The sequence below is a fragment of the Melozone crissalis genome, unplaced genomic scaffold (assembly GCF_028551555.1).
Source record: "Melozone crissalis strain CALT ecotype California unplaced genomic scaffold, PUWL_Pcris_2 ptg000061l_1, whole genome shotgun sequence".
In the NCBI taxonomy this organism is placed as follows: domain Eukaryota; kingdom Metazoa; phylum Chordata; class Aves; order Passeriformes; family Passerellidae; genus Melozone; species Melozone crissalis.
The window spans coordinates 16,080,423-16,101,227 of NW_026535839.1; the positions used below are offsets into that span (position 1 = coordinate 16,080,423).

General features: G+C 55.1%; 4 protein-coding genes across 4 annotated transcripts; all 4 read left to right on the forward strand.

The window, feature by feature from the left end:
- The first annotated feature begins 36 nt into the window (after positions 1-36).
- Positions 37-5,095, forward strand: LOC128944473 (protocadherin gamma-B5-like). Its single transcript, XM_054287752.1, has 3 exons — positions 37-2,651; positions 3,433-3,479; positions 4,861-5,095. Exons 1-3 carry the CDS (start codon positions 165-167, stop codon positions 5,093-5,095), a joined length of 2,769 nt encoding a protein of 922 aa, XP_054143727.1. The 5' UTR covers positions 37-164.
- Positions 5,071-7,670, forward strand: LOC128944474 (protocadherin gamma-A10-like). The gene is made up of 2 exons (XM_054287753.1): positions 5,071-7,579; positions 7,653-7,670. The coding sequence occupies exons 1-2, from the start codon at positions 5,141-5,143 to the stop codon at positions 7,668-7,670; spliced, it is 2,457 nt and encodes an 818-aa protein (XP_054143728.1). The 5' UTR covers positions 5,071-5,140.
- Positions 7,671-12,884: 5,214 nt separating this feature from the next.
- Positions 12,885-15,484, forward strand: LOC128944475 (protocadherin gamma-B5-like). The gene has a single exon (XM_054287754.1). The coding sequence runs from the start codon at positions 12,995-12,997 to the stop codon at positions 15,482-15,484; it is 2,490 nt and encodes an 829-aa protein (XP_054143729.1). The 5' UTR covers positions 12,885-12,994.
- Positions 15,485-17,433: 1,949 nt separating this feature from the next.
- LOC128944476 (protocadherin gamma-A10-like) lies at positions 17,434-20,004 on the forward strand. The gene has a single exon (XM_054287755.1). The coding sequence runs from the start codon at positions 17,464-17,466 to the stop codon at positions 20,002-20,004; it is 2,541 nt and encodes an 846-aa protein (XP_054143730.1). The 5' UTR covers positions 17,434-17,463.
- The last annotated feature ends 801 nt before the right edge of the window (positions 20,005-20,805 follow it).

The following is a 20,805-nucleotide window of genomic DNA, read 5'->3' on the forward strand; positions in this document are numbered from 1 at the left end:
TCCGCACTGCGCAGAGCAGAGAGAAAACCAGGAACCGCTCCACTCAGCCCGTCCTCCGACCGGCAACAGGGATTTCTTCTATTTATTTCTCTCGAATACTGGTTCATCTACCCGGAAAGGATAGTTTTTACCCGTCCACAGAATACACTTCAGGAGAGCAGGAAATGGAGGTCAGATCGGCAGCGCACGGCTGGGCAGGCGCTGGGCGGGTCGCGCTGCTGGGCGCGCTGCTGCTGCTGCTGTGCGTGTGGTGCCGGGCGGCGGCCGAGCGGGTCCGCTACGCCATCCCCGAGGAGCTGGGCAGAGGCTCGCTCGTGGGGCCGCTGGCGCGGGACCTGGGGCTCAGCGCGGACGAGCTGCCGGCGCGCAAGCTGCGGATCGTCGCTGGTGACGAAAAGCAGTACTTCACTCTCGAGGAAGATAATACAAATCTGCGTGTAAATGGCAGGATAGACCGAGAGAGCATCTGCGGAGCCGTGTCGCCCTGCATCCTCAGTTTGGAGGCGGTCGTGGAAAACCCTTTCGACATATTTCATGTGAGTGTTACTATCCAGGATATCAATGACAATGCGCCGCTGTTTGACAGAGAATTTGTTACCATAGAAATTATCGAGTCGACGCCTCCTGGGACCAGGTTTCCTCTGGGCAGTGGCAGAGACCCCGACATTGGAGTGAATTCTTTACAAAACTACGAACTTACCCCCAACCCACTCTTCTCCCTCTTAGTGAAGGAGAGCCCTGATGGGACAAAACACGCGGAACTGGTACTGGAGAAAATCTTGGATCGAGAAAAACAAAGAAACCACAATTTGATACTGACAGCAGTGGATGGTGGGGATCCAGTCCGATCTGGGACCGCCCAGATTAAGATTAACGTGACCGACGCAAATGACAATCCACCAGTATTCACCAAAGAAATCTACACGGTTCGACTGATGGAAAACCTGCCAGAGGGCTCCTTAGCTTTTCAGGTGAAAGCGACTGACAATGACGAAGGTAGAAATGCAGAAATTACCTACTCTTTCAGTGACATAGCAAAAAATATCCGCCAGCTCTTCAGTCTGGACCCTAGGACAGGGGAGGTGAAAGTTACAGGACCCTTAGATTATGAAGAAAGGAAATACTATGAAGTGAGCGTTGAAGGCAAGGATGGGGGTGGGTTGACAGCACACGCCAAAGTGCACATAGACATTATAGACCTTAACGACCATGCACCAACACTGTCCCTCCTGCCTATCTTGAACCCCATACCCGAAGACTCAGTCCCGAGCACAGTTGTCGCTGTGATCAATGTCAGGGACAGAGATTCCGGAGAAAACGGAGAAGTGAGCTGTAAAATGGACGGAAATTTGCCTTTCAGATTAGAAACTTCATCAGAGAACACATACAAACTAATAATAGCCAGTACCCTGGACAGAGAAAACGTCTCCGCTTACAATATCACCATCACTGCCACGGACCGGGGCAGTCCGCCACTGTCGAGCAGAGCGGAGCTGGTGCTGGAGGTGTCGGACGTGAACGACAACGCGCCGGTGTTCGAGGAGGCGGCGTACAGCGCGTACGTGGCGGAGAACAACGCGGCGGGCGCGCTGGTGCTGCGCGTGCAGGCGCGGGACGCGGACGCGGGCGCCAACGGGCGCGTGAGCTACTGGCTGGCGGGCGGCAGCGCGGGCGCGGCGGGCGCGGCGCCGCTGGTGTCGGTGGAGGCGCGGAGCGGCGCGCTGTACGCGCAGCGCTCCTTGGACTACGAGCAGTGCCGCGAGTTCACGGTGGCCGTGCGGGCGCAGGACGGCGGCTCGCCGGCGCGCAGCTCCACGGCCACGGTGCGCGTCTTCGTGCTGGACCGCAACGACAACGCGCCCAGGGTGCTCTGGCCCGCGGCGGCGGCGGGAAATGCTGCGGGAGGGGCGGCGGCGGCGCCTTTCGAGGTGGTTCCGCGCTCGGCCGAGGCCGGCTACCTGGTGGCCAAGGTGGTGGCGGTGGACGCGGACGCGGGGCGCAACGCGTGGCTGTCGTACGAGCTGGTGCAGGCGTCGGAGCCGGCGCTGTTCCGCGTGGGGCTGCACAGCGGCGAGGTGCGCACGGCGCGCGCCGTGGGCGAGCGGGACGCGGCCAAGCAGCGGCTGGTGGCCGTGGTGAAGGACCACGGGCAGCCGGCGCTGTCGGCCACGGCCACGCTGCACGTGGTGCTGGCCGAGAGCTTGCAGGAGGCGCTGCCGGAGCTGAGCGAGCGGCCGGCGGGCGCCGAGGCGGCGGCGGCGGCGGCCGAGCTGCAGTTCTACCTGGTGCTGGCGCTGGCGCTGCTCTCGGCGCTCTTGGTGCTGAGCGTGGCTCTGGCCGTGGTGGCGCGGCTGCGCCGGGCCGGGCCGCCCGCCGTGCTGCGCTGCCTGGGCGCGCAGCGCTTCTCGCTGGCCGGCGCCGCCTTCCCGGCCGACTTCTGCGAGGGCACCTTGCCCTACTCCTACAACCTGTGCGTGCCGCCGCCCGCCCGCGCCGTGCCCGAGGTCGCTTGGCCGCCGCCGCCGCCGGTGCCCGTCCTGTCGGCGGAGGAACTTCTGGGCGGCGATTCCTGCGGGAATGCGATCTCCAACAGCAGCGCTATCGAAGGAGAGGTGCCTGCCAATCCCGACGCGCCGCAGGTCTGTGAAACCGTAAGCTGTTTTCTTGAGCCTTTCTTAACAGGCTTTCTCTTTTCCCCCAGATAATACCTTTGTCTCCCAGATGATACCTTTGTCGAGATCTGGACATTACCTGTTGCTCAATACTATTTCAGTATTTACTCCCCAAGTGGACACGCATCTGGCTCTGATGGTTGAGAAGTTACATCTTGTTCTAACCCTCTTCTGCTTGCCCTCCCGGAGAGAAGGCTGCTTCACACATTGTACGTCTAGTGAGATTGACTATTTTTTCTTCTGTTATTTTTTGTCTGATGCAAACCTGGGTTTTAATGCTGTTTCCAAAATCGCAGTGTAGTGTCCCATGTTTTGGGGGAATGCTGCTCCAGAAAAGGCACCATTGATCGGATGGATATGTACTTCCCAGTCACGATTTTTCAAACATATTTTAACAATTATTTGTCTGTTCAATGGAGAACGCAGATTCTTGCTCTGCAGAAAGAGATCTGCTGATTCTGCGTGACAGAATTCAGTAAAGGGAACTATCACTTTTGGTTTGGTTGTAGGATAGGGCATGTGTTTGCTTGTTATTTGGGGTTTTTCCTGACATGTGTGCATTTTCGACACGAAAGGAGAAATTGCACGTTGTTCTTCCCTTCTGGAAGAGTGTCGAGTGTATTTGGGGATAAGTTTTCTTCAGGAGTGATAGGCGAAGTTGCTTAATTATTCCAGTCATTATTTTTCTCTGCAGTTCTTTCTGCAGAGCTGCGTGTTCCTCTCTTCTCTTCCTCTGTTTTGTTCCTGCTGTTCTCCTTAGATCTTTCTGAACCGCTGGTCTCTTTTCCTTGAGTTTCCCCGGGTGGTGTAGGTGGGAATGGGTGGTCCATATCTCCAAGAAGGGATGAAAGAACGGGGTGATTTCCTTTTCTAAGAACAACATTTAGCTGTAGCACTTGATTCTGCGGTGGTCACAGCTTCCGATTCATCTAAGAGGTTTTGTCTGCATCTCTTGAGCTGACTAAAATCCTATTAATTAGTAACTATGATGGGGAATCATACCTGTGCAGGATATTTGCCAGTTCTTCATGAAGGAATCAGGGAAATAATGCACATACTAGCTGCTGCAGATTTTTCCTTAATGATCGGTTTTTTCTGAAAGTGCATTCTGGGACCTGGTTAAAAGCTGGCCACATGCCCCTTGTTTAATAGTTTTTCGGTCTTGGACTCCAGAAAGACTCGTCTCTCATGGATAGAAAAGTGTCATGTTCTCCATCCAGAGTAAAAGAAGAGACAAACACTCATGCGTGAACACTCTTGCAGAAATGGCAGGACTGATACCATTAGGAGGACGAGTTACTTTTGCTAGTTTTCTTTCTCCATTCTAGCTCGTAGTCTTCTCTTTTCTAATTTTTTTCTGGTTTTTTTCCCCCATTCCTAATATTTCCTTCATACACAGGTGTAGATGAAGACTGACGTCTCAAATGGAAAAAAATCGATTTTTTTTTTTTTTTTTTTGTTTCAGAGCCTACTTTCTTATTCTTTTTGTTAAAAAGAGGTGTTTGGGTCTCAGTTCCTTGTATAGAGAATTCGTTCTTCTAGGGTTTTTTTCCTCATTTGTTTGTTTTTTGGTTGGTTCCCCCTACCACACCTCCCTCCTCAGTATTTCTTATCCATGTCTCTTTAAGAGAATAATAAAGCTCTAAGACTCAAATATAGATATCACATATGTAGGAGATTCACCAATTTCCACTTCAGGCACTTGAATCAGCTATACTTGAAAATTTATCTAAGGCCATGACAGTCTAAGTTGTGCAGCTGTACTTCTCTTTTCCCGTTGCCTTAAAGTATTTTGTTGAAAATGTGCCATTGCTACATGAATACACGATAATTAGAACAAGGCTTTGCTAATGACTGTCAGCCCTTTATATCTTAATTTCTGAGAAAATCCTCTTCCTGGCTTGTAGAACTACCTGATTGTATATAATTGTATAAACTCGACAGGTTCATTTTATGTGCTTTCCTGCCTTCTCGGTAGCTATAAAGAGAGTTGGCACAGAGTGATAAAGTACCCTACAGCTGTATATCAGAGACGGTTTTCTTTTGCCACCCTTGCGCCGGTCATTCCATCATGTCTTCTGCAAATACTTGTGGTGAAAGTTCTGCTTTTGTATTACCCTGTTAGGACTCGTAATCCTCCGTCCGTAGCATTAAAATTAATACATTGCGTTTCACTGCGTGCCTGCAGTGCCGGGAGGAGGCTGCGGGCGCCGCTCTTGACCGAGAGGAGCGAGAGGAAGCTCGGAGCGCTGCAGCCCCGCCCGCTGCGGCGCGGCTCTCCCGCCGTCCCGGTATGTGAATGGGCGGCGGAGCAGTCTGCGATAGTCCTTGCAGTGCGGAGACGTGCTAAAGGGGGTCGGAAGGGCCTGGCAGGAGAGGTCGAGAGCAGAGTGCCGGAGCTACACCGTGAGCCAGATAGGTGAGCGGCGGAGCAGAGCTCCCGACGGTGTTGCGGTGCCGCTGTGGAGATGTGCGCGGCGGGGAGGCGCTGGGGCCGGCGGCAGCGAGCTCTGCTCTGGGCCGTGCTGCTGGCGGCGTGGGAGGCGGCGTGGGGGCAGCTGCGCTACTCGGTGCCCGAGGAGATGCCCAAGGGCTCGTTCGTGGGCGACGTGGCCAAGGACCTGGGGCTGCAGCTGACGGAGATCCACAATAATGCCGTCCGTGTTGTCTCCGAAAGTACGACGCAGTATTTTGCACTGCACGGGAAGACGGGACATTTAGTGACGGCGGAGAGGATCGACAGAGAGCAGCTGTGCCGGCTGGTGGAGAAATGCGTGCTGCGCTGTGAGCTGATAGTGGAGGGACAGATGCAGGTATACCGAATAGAAGTGGAGATCACGGATGTTAACGACAACGCTCCGAGCTTTCGACAGGCAGAAAAAGAGCTGAGGCTGAGCGAAACGACAGCCCTGGGGTCGCGGTTTCCTCTCGCCCAGGCTCACGACCCGGACTCGGGTCAGAATTCGCTGCAGAGCTACGAGCTGAGCGGTGACGAGCACTTCTCGCTGGCCGTGCAGGCGGGCCCCGGCGGCGATCAGCGTCCCGAGCTGGTGCTGGCGAAGGCGCTGGACCGGGAGGAGGCGGCGTTTCACGAGCTGGTGCTGAGGGCGATGGACGGCGGCGATCCGGCACGGACGGGCACGGCTCGGATCCGCGTGACGGTGCTGGACGCGAACGACAACGCGCCCGTGTTCAGCCAGGCGGAGTACACGGTGCGTGTACCCGAGGACGTGCCCGTGGGCTCCGTACTAGTCACTGTCACGGCCACCGACGCCGACGAAGTGCTGAACGGGCAGGTGAAATACAGCTTCCATAAAATTTCAGACCGAGCCTCAGAACTTTTTAATCTCGACTCTGAGACAGGAGAAATAATTGTTAAGGACAACTTGGATTTCGAAGAAATTTCCTCCCACGAACTTGAGGTGCAGGCACATGACGGAGGAGAGCTCTCAGATACTGCAAGAGTGATGATCGCCGTGACAGACGTCAATGACAACGTGCCCAAGATTTCGGTGAGGTCAGCTCTTAACGAGATCTCGGAAGACGCCCCTGCGGAAACTGTTGTGGCGTTGTTGCATGTTCAGGACCGGGACTCGGGGGCGAATGGAGAGGTTCGCTGCTCGCTCGGCAAGAACGTCCCGTTCCGGCTGGAGAAGTCCTATGAAGACTACTACCGTGTGGTGACAGCGAGAGAGCTGGACCGGGAGCAGGTGTCGGAGTACAACGTGACGGTGCGGGCGGCCGACGGCGGGTCGCCGTCGCTGCAGAGCAGCGCGGTGGTGGCGCTGCGGGTGCTGGACGTGAACGACAACGCGCCGGTGTTCGCGGAGGAGCGCTACAGCGCGCGGCTGGCGGAGAACAACGCGGCGGGCGCGCTGGTGCTGACGGTGCGCGCCACGGACGCGGACTGGGGGCAGAACGCGCGCGTGCGCTACCGGCTGGCGGAGGGGCGGGTGCGGGGCGCGCCGCTGTCGTCGTACGTGTCGGTGCAGGCGGAGACGGGCGCGCTGTACGCGCTGCGCTCCTTGGACTACGAGCAGGTGCGCGAGCTGCAGCTGTGCGTGCAAGCGGAGGACGGCGGCGCGCCGGCGCTGAGCAGCAACGTGTCGGTGCGGCTGCAGATCGTGGACGAGAACGACAACGCGCCGCAGGTGCTGTACCCGCCGGCAGCCGCGGCGGCGGCGTGGTCGGGCGTGGAGCTGGCGCCGCGTTGGTCGGAGGCCGGCGCGCTGGTGGCCAAGGTGGTGGCGGTGGACGCGGACGCGGGGCAGAACGCGTGGCTGTCCTACGAGCTGGCCAAGGCCACGGAGCCGGGGCTGTTCCGCGTGGGGCCGCACAGCGGCGAGGTGCGCACGGCGCGCTCGCCGCTGGCCCGCGACGCGGCGCGCCACAGCCTGGTGGTGCTGGTGCGGGACCACGGGCGGCCGGCGCTGTCGGCCACGGCCACGCTGAGCGTGGTGCTGGCCGAGAGCGTGGCCGAGCTGCTGGCCGAGCTGGGCGGCGCGGCGCACGAGGCGGCGGCGCCGGGCGAGCCGGCCGCCAGCCTGACGCGCTGGCTCGTGCTGGCCGTGGCCGCCGTCTCGTGCCTCTTCGTGGCCTTCCTGCTGCTGCTGCTGGCGCTGCGCCTGCGCCGCTGCCACCGCCGGCAGCTGCTGCCGCCGGACGGCGGCGCCTCGCGCGGCGTGCCCGTCTCGCACTTCGTGGGCATCGACGGCGTGCGCGCCTTCCTGCGGTCCTACTCGCACGACGTGTCGCTCACGGCCGACTCGCGCAAGAGCCACCTGCGCTTCTCGGCCGCCAGCTGCTGCGACACCCTCCCGGCCCGGCCGCCGCCCGACGAGCCCGCGCCGCTGCTCGGCGACGAGGACCCGGCCACCGTCCTGCCCACTGATTCCGTCCCCGACCCGGTGAGTTCTTCCGTTCAGAGTTACTCCGTGACAAATTCTCCTTCTGCCCCTCTTTGGCCTGTGTCGTGCATAGGGAGTTTCGCTGACTTAGGCAGGCGATGCCAATTCAATGCCTGTTCATTGGGATTTACAGTGGTGTATGTGCCTGGAAAAATGATGCTGCTTCTGGTTGGAACTATGTTAGGCCGTGGATTAATTAACTAAATAATTAATAGCGTCATTGGTATTGTTCATTCTATCCGCTTATCCAATATCTCCTCGAAACTGGCTCCTCTTTCATCTTTAGAAACTTGATAATTCTTATAAGCATGGATGGCAGAATTGCTTGCATATTACAAATTGCCTGGAAACCCTTTGAGTTTTTCATGGCCTATAGATGTGAATCTTTGGAGGTTTCCCCTGGGGGTCTCTTGCCGTATGTAAGAGAAGGGTTTGCTGCTGTTCTTCATCAGTGCTCACAATTTTATCCACTGTTATATTCCATGCAGCTCTTCCTGTGAAAGGTAGTTGTTGGACATAGGTGTAAAGATTGTATTAATGGCTGCAGAATGAGTTATCTTCCAAAATACCCATGTGCTAAGGAAGAGTGGTGGTGTCCCATTGTTGATTCTGATTATTGAGGCTTTTGTTCTGATTATTGAGCTCTTTATCTGATCTACAGATTGCTTATAGTGCTTAGAGCATTTCATGTTACTTGAAGTGAGTGTGTTTAGCAGGCAAGGTCCTACGCATGGATCTCTTTTGGGATCCTTGTTCTCCATTAGGAGGTATCGTGTGGGAAACGTCTTTCAGTGATATCTGTTTTCAAAGTAGATTGCCTTGATTCATGGTCTTTCAGCCTGTTGAGGTATTTTGTCTGCAGAGTCAGAACAGTTGGAAGACTTTGCTGTTGTGTAGTTTGAAATGTTGGTGTAAATGTTTATTTCACCCAAACTGGCATTTGATTTCCCTTTTTGTTAATCTGTGCCTTTTCTTTTTCTTTTTCTCCAATACGATTACTTGGAGATCTGTGCCTCTAGACGCTACAGACTCTTCTTTTGTACCTACTACAAAGGAACTGCAACTACTATTTGACACAGCCATAAATGTCAAGATATGACTCCTGCACTCTTGGGGCTTCCTGGGTTATTGTGTGCTAAAACTGGTTATTTGTTTGGCCAGGAGTCCTAAAAATAGGCATCTATTAAAATTATACAGCTGGCAGAGCAGTTTCCATCCATACCTTGATGCTGTGCAGTTGCTAAGACAAAGACATTGAAACACAGATGTGTCAATGTGGTTTTGGCTGAATAATGATTTGATATAATTTCTGGTCCCAGTGTGTAGGAATACAGCTAGAAAGCCGAGCTGGGAGCACTGTCCAGCTCATGAGAGAAGGTGATATGTTAGCAACAGTAGGCCACAAGCCTTGGCAACAGAAAGCAAAACCTTGAAGAAGGAATGCAGAAGAGAGCAGTGCGCTTCGTACGATATGCTTGGTAAGCACAACTCCTATGAGAAAACAGATACCTGCACTAGTTAGTACGAGGCTGTGGATTCAGCAATGTTACCTAGTTACATGTTTTAGTTGTGCTGTTTTTAGTAGCTGCTGAAAAGGTACATAAGCTCAGCCTTGTGAATCAATAAACGGCTTCATGTGTGCAAAGCATGGAGACCACATCTCTTTCATCAGTCACCTTCACCAAAGCCTCTGCCATTCTTTTTCTATGATCCTGGTTTCCCTGTACTGAAAAGCAATGGTAGTCTTCTTATAATATAGCTTTTGTACAATAAATCTGCATTTAGAAGGATGATGCATGTTTAGGTGTTGCAAATGAGCTATATAGATCCCTTATTGAATCTGTATCAGAGCTGTTGTTAAAACTGTTTTCAATATGACTTCATAGAAGTGCATCTTAACAAAGGTTGATGGTAAGGTTCACTCTACTACTTCTATATGGATAAAATATGTGAGGTATTTGTTAGGGAGTGGCAAGCCTTGAGAGTTGTCCCTGCTAGAGGGGAGAGCCACCTGACCTTGCAGGCCAGATGCACTTCAGGGAGAGATCAAATTGAATTCATCCAAAGGTCTGTTGTAGGCAAAATGATCTCTGCCTTGAGGAGCAAGCTTATATCTCTCTGGAATACTGTGATGGAGAGCTTCTTCAAAGTTGTAATTACACTTTCTTTCAGGCCTTTCTCTCCTGGAATGTTGTGTTCCTTTTTCCCTTTTCTGGATCATAATGAATTAGAAGCTGTAAGTGTTCTTTTGCAATAAATACCTCAATGAACTAAGACAAAATTTCATATGCTAGGAACAAAGTAACAGAAGGTAAAATAGAATCTATTGCACACTCTGAGAATATTTATTTTGAGAATCAGACCTATTAAAAGGCTTTTAAACTTATGGCTACTTATTTGTGTAAGATGAGCAGCAGACCACGTAGTGGAAAAATCAATGAGAGATGATGACAGCTTAAAGAAATGCAACTATATACAGTGTGGTCCAGAGTAGGACTTCAACTTCAGACTTTTAACTTGAGACCTCAGTGAGTTCCAGGTGCTCTTGGGGATGAATTTCCATGCTTACAGTGAAGACTAGAATGTCCTCCTTGTCAGTTTCCCAGAAAATATTTCTTTACATTGATCATCTGCTTTTGCCTTTGGGATTTTATTCCGTTCCAGCCCCCCCTCCCCACTCCCACCCCTTGCTGATCTTCTGTGTATATAGGTTTGCTTCAATAGTGATAGAACTTCATTTAGGAATGTATTTTCTGGTCATATTAATACTGGTGTGGAGAGCAGGAGATGGGGGCACATTTCTGTTCAGTATTGTTATGGGTTAAGAGACCTACCCATGACCTTAGAAGAAGTTGCATCTTTGTGGAACTGTGCATGTGATAAGAGGGGAGATGAGATTCCCTCTAAGCAAGTAGTGAGATGATCCATTCTCTGTTGGATGACTGCATGTCATTCTTCTGAGAATACCACTAATCACACAATTGTACCTTCTTTCTTGGTATGATCATGATGCATTATAATTTCATGAGTTATTTTTGCCAATTATGTGCCTCAGAAGCAGACCTGCATGTTCTGTAGAGTTGGAGACATGAGAATGTTTATGTATGGGTAGAACAGGTGATAATTCCTGTGTGAAGATTCCTTTCTCCATTTATACATCTCTGTGACTTTTTGATGGAGATTCTCAGGAAAGCAGAAATGACATTTTCCCACTATGGACCTTCCTTTGAGTTTTGTTTCCTGGAAAGTTATGGTTCATATTTTCTATCTGCAGACTGTTCTTTTGCATCTGTAGCTTGTGTTGTTTTGCATGAAATACCCACCTGCCTGGCAAACCAAACCAAGACCAAATATTTTATGTGAGTAAAATTTTACAGAAACTAAAACTGAGGTTCCCATGGTCCTATTCACATAAATACTTTGACACTGCATTTAGACTTGTGGCTTCATATGTCTAGGAAGTCAACAGGCCACAGAGTAGAAAATTTAGCAAGAATTGATGAATTTCCAGATATGGGCCCACCTACAATGTAGTCCATAGTAAGACCTATGGGCCTTGATTGCATGCCTCTGTTCAGACCTTACTGATTTTTGGGTGTTCTGGAAGTTTGTGGTTTTAGGCAGAGATGTGTAAAACCAGCTGTACTTTAGAGGAGTCCAGTAATTACCTTCTAGGGGCCAGAAACAGCTTTTGGTTTTGTTTCTTAATAACCAGAAATGAGTGAGAGATTTGAGGTTCTTGCTTTGCCAGAAAGGAACAGCAATTGTACACAGCCCTCCCTGCAGCTTACTCCAAGTGGGTAATAAGCATTAAAAGAGATCAAGAAGCTTTATTGCACAGCAGCACTCACCTCTGATCTCCCTCTGGCAAGCTCTGGAACATTGTCCAGACTGTAGAGTGCTGCTGGTCAGCCCCACCTGCCTAGGGATTGTTCCTATGTCTCTCAGGACTACCCGACTATGCATCCCTCTGTGATTTCCTACACGGTACAGGCCTAGAAGTGGCACAGCAGGGAATAACCCTTTCCACGTGGGAGAGTGGGAAGTGTTTAACTTAGAGGCATTTTTCTTGTTCTGAATAAAAGCATTGTCTAAAATTTACTAAAATCATTAGGTACCATTTAGAGAGACCTAGTAGCCCTTTCAAATCAGTGCATCTTACCTAGGTTAAATCTTGACATTTTAGTGACCTTTCATCATCTGTGGGGGTGATCATTTTAAGGCAGAAATGTGGCACAACACTGAAGACCATAAGACTGATATCACTTCCTCAGCAAGGTCAGATAGAGATCTGGGATTTTGATATTAATAACCTGAAATAACTAAAAATGTACTACTGTTCATGCTATCCTTTGACATCTGGGTTGGCCAGTTGATAGGACTTTTGTGTTGCAGCTCGCAAAATTAAACCAATACGAATGTGAAATCAATTCTTATGGCAGGCCTTAGAATTTCAGGTTTCAACCACCAGCACTGACTTTGATTTTCTCCTGGCTTTGCAGTCAGTACAATGATTTGCAGTTTCTTTTTTCATGTAAGGTATGGACAAAAATATTGCTTTGAGTTCAGGTCCAATGCGTATAGGCTTTACAGTTCTTGATCAGGTTTAATAACTGTTCTAAATCAGAACTGAACCTTGACTTTATAAAGTAACGTCAAATACGTACTTTTGAATGGGATGCAGAGACAGCATCCGAAAAATGAAGCATTTGAAATTTTGCTGTAAAATGATAGAGTAGGTTTGGAAAAGGTGAAAGCAGTGGTTAGAAATGGAAGGATTTCCTTCTGCCTCTCTGCATTCTGGTTGTAAACTTGACTCAAGAGTTCACTTCCTTGATTGGAAGAGTGAAACTTCTTAATTGCTATGACGTGCATAATCCTTTCTTTCTCCGTTTTCATGCCTCCAAAAACAAGATTGAAAGGTCTATGGCAGTACATAATACTAACTAGCTAACGAGTTTCCTGCAGCTACCAAATGCCACGACTGTTGTTGCTGTATCATTAGGTTTTCGGCTCAACATAAAAGACGAGCTTCTGCTCTTGTAGATTGCAATTAAAGAGAGCCCCCGGGGCCGGTGCAGGCGCTGAGCCCCGCCCAAAGCCGGGCGGCCTTGAGCGCGGCCGTGCGGCGGCTGCAGTGTCGCGGCGGCGCCTCCGGGTGTCGCTGTTGGCCGCCGCCGAGCGCCGCTGGAGCCGCCGCCGCCGCAGCGTCCTGCCCCCGCAGGCTGCTCGCTCGCCCGGCGCCGGCCGCAGCGGCAGCGGCACCGACAGCAGCGGCGGCGGCGGCGGCGGCGAGAGGCGGCCCGAGCGGTGTGGGTGGCTTTGAGCGGTGTCTGTTGTGGGCGGCGAGAGCGGCTGGAAGGGAGGCAGGGCAGCGGCAGGAGGCAGGAGCGCGGCGAGCGCAGCGGGCAGAGAATGGCGGTGAGGCGGCGGCAGAGGCTTGGGCCGGGCGGCGGGCGAGCGCTGCTGGGCGCGCTGCTGCTGCTGCTGTGCGTGTGGTGCCGGGCGGCGGCCGAGCGGGTCCGCTACGCCATCCCCGAGGAGCTGGGCAGAGGCTCGCTCGTGGGGCCGCTGGCGCGGGACCTGGGGCTCAGCGCGGACGAGCTGCCGGCGCGCAAGCTGCAGGTGGCGTCTGGCGGCAAGAAGCAGCTGAAATACTTCAGGGTGAATGAGGAGAACGGGAACCTGTACGTGAACGAGAGGCTGGACCGGGAGGAGATGTGCGGCGAGTCGGCGACCTGCTCTGTCAGCTTCGAGGCGCTGGTGCACAACCCGCTGAACATTTTCAGCGTGGAAGTATCCATTGAGGACGTGAATGACAACACACCACGGTTCCTGCAAGACAGCTTCCAGCTGGAGATTAACGAGTTTACTTCTCCGGGCGCCAGGTTTTACTTGGGCATGGCCGAGGATGCAGACGTGGGCAGTAACTCCCTACAAGGCTACGAGCTGGAAAGCAACAAGTACTTCACAGTGGAGATCAAAGAGAGCCAAGACGGCAGTAAATCCGCGGAGCTGGTGCTGCACCACTCACTGGACCGGGAGAGCGAGCCGAGCCTGCGGTTGACGCTCACGGCGCTGGATGGCGGAGACCCGCCCCGGACTGGAACTGCCCAGCTGTGGATCAACGTCACGGACGCCAATGACAACCCACCCGTGTTCGCGCAGGACCGGTACCGCGTCAGCCTGCGCGAGGACACGCCTCCGGGATCGCCGGTGGTTAACATCTCTGCCTCTGATGCCGATACGGGAACCAACGCCCACATCACCTACGGCTTCGGGAAAATGCCGGCCAAAGTGCTTCAGAAGTTCATGGTGGATGCCGAGCGAGGAATGATCAACCTGCAAGACGCGCTGGACTTTGAGGACACGCGCGCGTTCAGCCTGGCTGTCGAGGCGACGGATGGGGGGGGTTTGGTGGCGCACTGCAAGGTGGAAGTAGAGGTGCTGGATGTGAATGACAATCCTCCTGAGATCAGAATTCTTTCGCTCTCGAACCCGGTACCCGAGGACGCGCCGGCCGGCACGGTGGTGGCTCTCTTGAACGTAAATGACCTGGACTCCGGCGAGAACGGACAGGTGTCGTGCGAGCTATCGGGAGAGGCGCCGCTGTCGATCGTGGCGTCGTCGGGCGGTTCGTACAAGGTGGTGACATCGGGCGCGCTGGACCGCGAGCAGGCGTCGGAGCATCGCGTGACGGTGGTGGCCCGGGACCGGGGCAGGCCGGCGCTGCGGAGCAGCAGGGAGCTGGTGCTGGAGGTGTCGGACGTGAACGACAACGCGCCGGTGTTCGAGGAGGCGGCGTACAGCGCGTACGTGGCGGAGAACAACGCGGCGGGCGCGCTGGTGCTGCGCGTGCAGGCGCGGGACGCGGACGCGGGCGCCAACGGGCGCGTGAGCTACTGGCTGGCGGGCGGCAGCGCGGGCGCGGCGGGCGCGGCGCCGCTGGTGTCGGTGGAGGCGCGGAGCGGCGCGCTGTACGCGCAGCGCTCCTTGGACTACGAGCAGTGCCGCGAGTTCACGGTGGCCGTGCGGGCGCAGGACGGCGGCTCGCCGGCGCGCAGCTCCACGGCCACGGTGCGCGTCTTCGTGCTGGACCGCAACGACAACGCGCCCAGGGTGCTCTGGCCCGCGGCGGCGGCGGGAGAGGCTGCGGGAGGGGCGGCGGCGGCGCCTTTCGAGGTGGTTCCGCGCTCGGCCGAGGCCGGCTACCTGGTGGCCAAGGTGGTAGCGGTGGACGCGGACGCGGGGCGCAACGCGTGGCTGTCGTACGAGCTGGTGCAGGCGTCGGAGCCGGCGCTGTTCCGCGTGGGGCTGCACAGCGGCGAGGTGCGCACGGCGCGCGCCGTGGGCGAGCGGGACGCGGCCAAGCAGCGGCTGGTGGCCGTGGTGAAGGACCACGGGCAGCCGGCGCTGTCGGCCACGGCCACGCTGCACGTGGTGCTGGCCGAGAGCTTGCAGGAGGCGCTGCCGGAGCTGAGCGAGCGGCCGGCGGGCGCCGAGGCGGCGGCGGCGGCCGAGCTGCAGTTCTACCTGGTGCTGGCGCTGGCGCTGCTCTCGGCGCTCTTGGTGCTGAGCGTGGCGCTGGCCGTGGTGGCGCGGCTGCGCCGGGCCGGGCCGCCCGCCGGGCTGCGCTGCCTGGGCGCGCAGCGCTTCTCGCTGGCCGGCGCCGCCTTCCCGGCCGACTTCTGCGAGGGCACCTTGCCCTACTCCTACAACCTGTGCGTGCCGCCGCCCGCCCGCGCCGTGCCCGAGGCCGCTTGGCCGCCGCCGCCGCCGGTGCCCATCCTGTCGGCGGAGGAGTTCCTGGGCGGCGATTCCTGCGACAAGCCGAGCCCGGGCAGTGACCTCGTCGTGGGAGAGCCTCCCGCCAATCCCGATGCACCGCAGGTCTGTAAACCGTGAGCTGCTTCCTTTTTTTTAAAGTTCCGGGAATGTCATCATTTTTTCCCGCGTTCTTGCGTGGTGTCAGCGGGTATTCGTCATCTGTATCTCCATGTAGTGGCGGAAGTTTTTCATTTTTTCTCTGTAATAGCTTCAGGTGACAGGCTTTATGATAGCTCTGCTTTAGGCTACTAGCGGTGTTTCTCCGCTTGTAGCTCGTGTTTCTCCTTGTTTCCCGTCGTAGTGTTTATGTGAGTTGCACAGTCTCGTCTCTGATGGTCTAAATTACGGAAGGGGCTGTCCCCCGTTCATGCAGAGCAGGAAGCGCTTGGTTCTTCCTTGGTCACAGGTTCAGCTTCAGGCGCGAGGTTTTGTCTTCAACACTTGAGCTCCATCAATTAGAATCTACTAGCAATATTAAAGCTGTTCCGTAATCTGTGAAAGGAGAATGGCTGATTCTGCTTAATGGGGTCAACGAACAAAGAGAGAGCGCTGACATCGGGTGTTGGAGATATTTTTCCCTGACTGATTTGTTCTGAAAGGTGTGCTTAGAACTCGTGTATGGCTTTACCGAAACAGGTTTTTAAAGTTTTTTTATTTCCCGGTTAGATTTAGAAAGGAATGTGGAAAGTTCCTTTAAGTCTTTTTTCTGAATGAAAGAAGAGATTGTCACCGGTTTTGGGGGGAATGCACTAGTGAGGCTAGATGGCTTTGTTTATGCGTCCCGACTGGCAATTCACTCTGTTTACTCTCTATGATCTTCACTTCATACAGTGATGAGAGTGCCGAATGATTTCTGTTTCAGAGATTTTTATTTTTCTGTCTCACAACGACGTTGGGGATGTTAGCAGATCTCAAATATATAGAGGATAGCAAATTTTTGGAATTCTGTTTACTGGAATAATCATCTTAGATATGAAGGTAACCCATATCAGGGAGATTGGCCAGAGGAGGCTTTAGGCACTTGAATCAAGCACATCTGCACATTGACTAGTGGTCAGCACAGTTTCAAGACTTGTACTTTTGTTTTACGGTTCCATGATTGTTTTCTTGAGCACATATCATATCAACGTCATTAAGAAATATTTGGCTGAGTAGTTTACTAAGGAGCTTCAGTGCTTCGCACATTGATTTCTGTAAAAAAAAAAGGAAAGCTAGAATGACTTGAATAACTGTTAACTTGTATAAACTATGGAAGCACTGGGCGGATCTTAGGATAGGTCCTGAAAGATTCCCCTGAGAGTTTAAGTTGCATCTTTCTTTGTACTTTTAATTGAATCCTCTAACAATAGGCACCCTGACTTCAAGAAGCATGCAATTTTTCTTTTCCCATTTGTGTTAAAGAACCTGAGAGCTGTTTCTTCGGGATGTCGTATCTTCCCGTTTTCTCTCTGTGAGGCAGTTGTTGAAGATGCTTTTGAACAAAAAGGATACTCTTAAGAATAAGGTACAGGGTGAAATAGGAAAAATTAGTTTTAATGTACATATTCACATTATTTACATAATGACATGAATAAATGATAGGTTTCCTGTGCGGTTAAAAATCCCGCCCGCGGAATGCCTCTGCCTTCCTCCCGATGGTGATACCCTGGAGGATGAAAGCAGAGATGGGCTGGAGAAATGCGGAGGCAGGAGATCGGCGCTGGACGAAAAGCGACATCTCGGTGGCGACCGTGCCCGGTATGGAGCGAGGCAGGGCGGGCAGCGCTGGGCAGCGCTCGGTGCCTGCAGTGCCGGGAGGAGGCTGCGGGCGCCGCTGTTGACCGAGAGGAGCGAGAGGAAGCTCGGAGCTCTACCGGCAGCCCCGCCCGCTGCGGATCGGCTCACTCGGTTGCTCGCTCCCTGCCCCAGCCTGCGCTCCCCGATCGTCCCCGCGGTGCTGGTCCATTGTGGAGCCGGGCGGAAGCACCGGCGGCAGCGCTCGGTGCAGGAGCTGAGAGCATTAAGTGGCAGCGGGATTGGATCGGCGGTGCTGCGGTGCCGGCGGTGCCGCTGTGGAGATGTGCGCGGCGGGGAGGCGCTGGGGCCGGCGGCAGCGAGCTCTGCTCTGGGCCGTGCTGCTGGCGGCGTGGGAGGCGGCGTGGGGGCAGCTGCGCTACTCGGTGCCCGAGGAGATGCCCAAGGGCTCGTTCGTGGGCGACGTGGCCAAGGACCTGGGGCTGCAGCTGACGGAGATCAGCGATCGCAGCGTTCATATCTTGGACAAAGGTACGACGCAGTATTTCGCTCTGCACGGGAAGACGGGACATTTAGTGACAGCAGAAAGAATCGACAGGGAGCAGCTGTGCGAGAGTGTGCAGCAATGCGTGCTGCGCTGTGAGCTGATAGTGGAGGGACAGATGCAGGTTTATGGGATCCAAGTGGAAATCACGGATATTAATGACAACGCGCCCAGCTTCACAGAATCAGAAACGGAGTTGAGAATAAGCGAAACGACAGCGCAGGGGTCGCGGTTTCACCTTCCAGACGCTCATGATGTGGACTCGGGTCAGAATTCGCTGCAGAGCTACGAGCTGAGCGGTGACGAGCACTTCTCGCTGGCCGTGCAGGCGGGCCCCGGCGGCGATCAGCGTCCCGAGCTGGTGCTGGCGAAGGCGCTGGACCGGGAGGAGGCGGCGTTTCACGAGCTGGTGCTGAGGGCGATGGACGGCGGCGATCCGGCACGGACGGGCACGGCTCGGATCCGCGTGACCGTGGTGGACGCGAACGACAACGCGCCCGTGTTCAGCCAGGCGGAGTACACGGTGCGAGTGCCCGAGGACGTGCCCGTGGGCTCTGCTCTCGTGACTGTCACGGCTACGGACGCCGACGAGGGTTTAAATGGGCATATGAAATACTCGTTTAAAAAAATCACAAAGAAAGCCTCACTGATTTTTCAGCTTGATAGCGACACTGGAGCGATTACATTGACACGTAACCTAGACTTCGAGGACGTCAAATCCTTCGAACTGGAGGTACAAGTTCGAGATTGTGGGGACCTTTCCGATATAGCTAAACTCGTGATCACCGTGACAGACGTCAACGACAATGCTCCCGAACTCACAGTGTCTTCGACGCTGAGTGAGATCTCTGAGGATGCTCCGTCGGGGAGCGTCGTAGCACTGCTGCACGTGCACGACCGGGACTCGAAGGCCAACGGCGAGGTGCGCTGCTCCCTCGATGGAGGCGTCCCGTTCCGGCTGGAGAAGTCCTATGAAGACTACTACCGTGTGGTGACAGCGAGAGAGCTGGACCGGGAGCAGGTGTCGGAGTACAACGTGACGGTGCGGGCGGCCGACGGCGGGTCGCCGTCGCTGCAGAGCAGCGCGGTGGTGGCGCTGCGGGTGCTGGACGTGAACGACAACGCGCCGGTGTTCGCGGAGGAGCGCTACAGCGCGCGGCTGGCGGAGAACAACGCGGCGGGCGCGCTGGTGCTGACGGTGCGCGCCACGGACGCGGACTGGGGGCAGAACGCGCGCGTGCGCTACCGGCTGGCGGAGGGGCGGGTGCGGGGCGCGCCGCTGTCGTCGTACGTGTCGGTGCAGGCGGAGACGGGCGCGCTGTACGCGCTGCGCTCCTTGGACTACGAGCAGCTGCGCGAGCTGCAGCTGTGCGTGCAAGCGGAGGACGGCGGCGCGCCGGCGCTGAGCAGCAACGTGTCGGTGCGGCTGCAGATCGTGGACGAGAACGACAACGCGCCGCAGGTGCTGTACCCGCCGGCAGCCGCGGCGGCGGCGTGGTCGGGCGTGGAGCTGGCGCCGCGTTGGTCGGAGGCCGGCGCGCTGGTGGCCAAGGTGGTGGCGGTGGACGCGGACGCGGGGCAGAACGCGTGGCTGTCCTACGAGCTGGCCAAGGCCACGGAGCCGGGGCTGTTCCGCGTGGGGCCGCACAGCGGCGAGGTGCGCACGGCGCGCTCGCCGCTGGCCCGCGACGCGGCGCGCCACAGCCTGGTGGTGCTGGTGCGGGACCACGGGCGGCCGGCGCTGTCGGCCACGGCCACGCTGAGCGTGGTGCTGGCCGAGAGCGTGGCCGAGCTGCTGGCCGAGCTGGGCGGCGCGGCGCACGAGGCGGCGGCGCCGGGCGAGCCGGCCGCCAGCCTGACGCGCTGGCTCGTGCTGGCCGTGGCCGCCGTCTCGTGCCTCTTCGTGGCCTTCCTGCTGCTGTTGCTGGCGCTGCGCCTGCGCCGCTGCCACCGCCGGCAGCTGCTGCCGCCGGACGGCGGCGCCTCGCGCGGCGTGCCCGTCTCGCACTTCGTGGGCATCGACGGCGTGCGCGCCTTCCTGCGGTTCTACTCGCACGACGTGTCGCTCACGGCCGACTCGCGCAAGAGCCACCTGCGCTTCTCGGCCGCCAGCTGCTGCGACACCCTCCCGGCCCGGCCGCCGCCCGACGAGCCCGCGCCGCTGCTCGGCGACGAGGACCCGGCCGGTGCCCTCCCCTCGGATCCCGCCCCTCCCTCGGTGAGTTCCTCTGTCCAGATTTTCTCCTCGACGTATTCTCCTGAGACTGCCCTGACCTTTCCCCCGCCGTGTGTTCTATCTTTCATAGGACACTTTGTCTAAAAGCATGTTAAGGGTTCCATTGGTGTAGTTCTGAGGTTTTGTTTCCCATTGCTGTCAGTATGTGAACATGGGGTGAATTCTCAGCCTTCCAGTATGTGAAGAAGGAAGGAGCGATAAGGCTGCTGCTGGCACCTTGTGGGTGAGGTCGGAATTTGGGCATTTGATCCTGTTTCATGTACTCTTTCCACTATATCAGCTGTGCTGTGTAGAATCTGTGTTCTGGGTAACGTTAGCTCTTCTGAAGGGATGTGTCATGGTATTAGGAAATACCACTTTTTAGATGGTTTATGTGTCTTCCCAACAGCAAGTGTGCTTTAAGAGGTAGAATGTGTCTTGAACAAATGGCTGATGGCCTTGTGTGGAACCTCTGTGCATGTTGTTCTCAGCCTTTATTGCTCTCCTTTATTGCTATGATACATAGTGAAGGAAGCAGGAAAATTTTTTTTGTCATCGGTGCTTTAGTTTTTGTCGCCAAGAGAGGATTGGACCAGGTAACAAGTGGTCCTTGATGATGTCTGTCTGTCTGTTGGAGGGATGAAGAATCATCTTGAAGTTGTGATTCTTTGAAAAGGCTGTGTGTGGCTGCATGTGGAGGAGGAAATGGCAGAACTGCTTTGGTTTTGTCTTGTTTTGTAAGGTAGAGCTATGTCAGATGGAGCTGGATGAGCCTTGGTTAGAAAATATTTAACATGGCAAGAGAATTGCCTGGATGGGAAGGGAGAGAATCAAGGTGCAGTGAGAGATACAAGGTGGACATAATTCCCTGTGAGCGGATATTCATTCAGTCAGCATGTCTTGGAA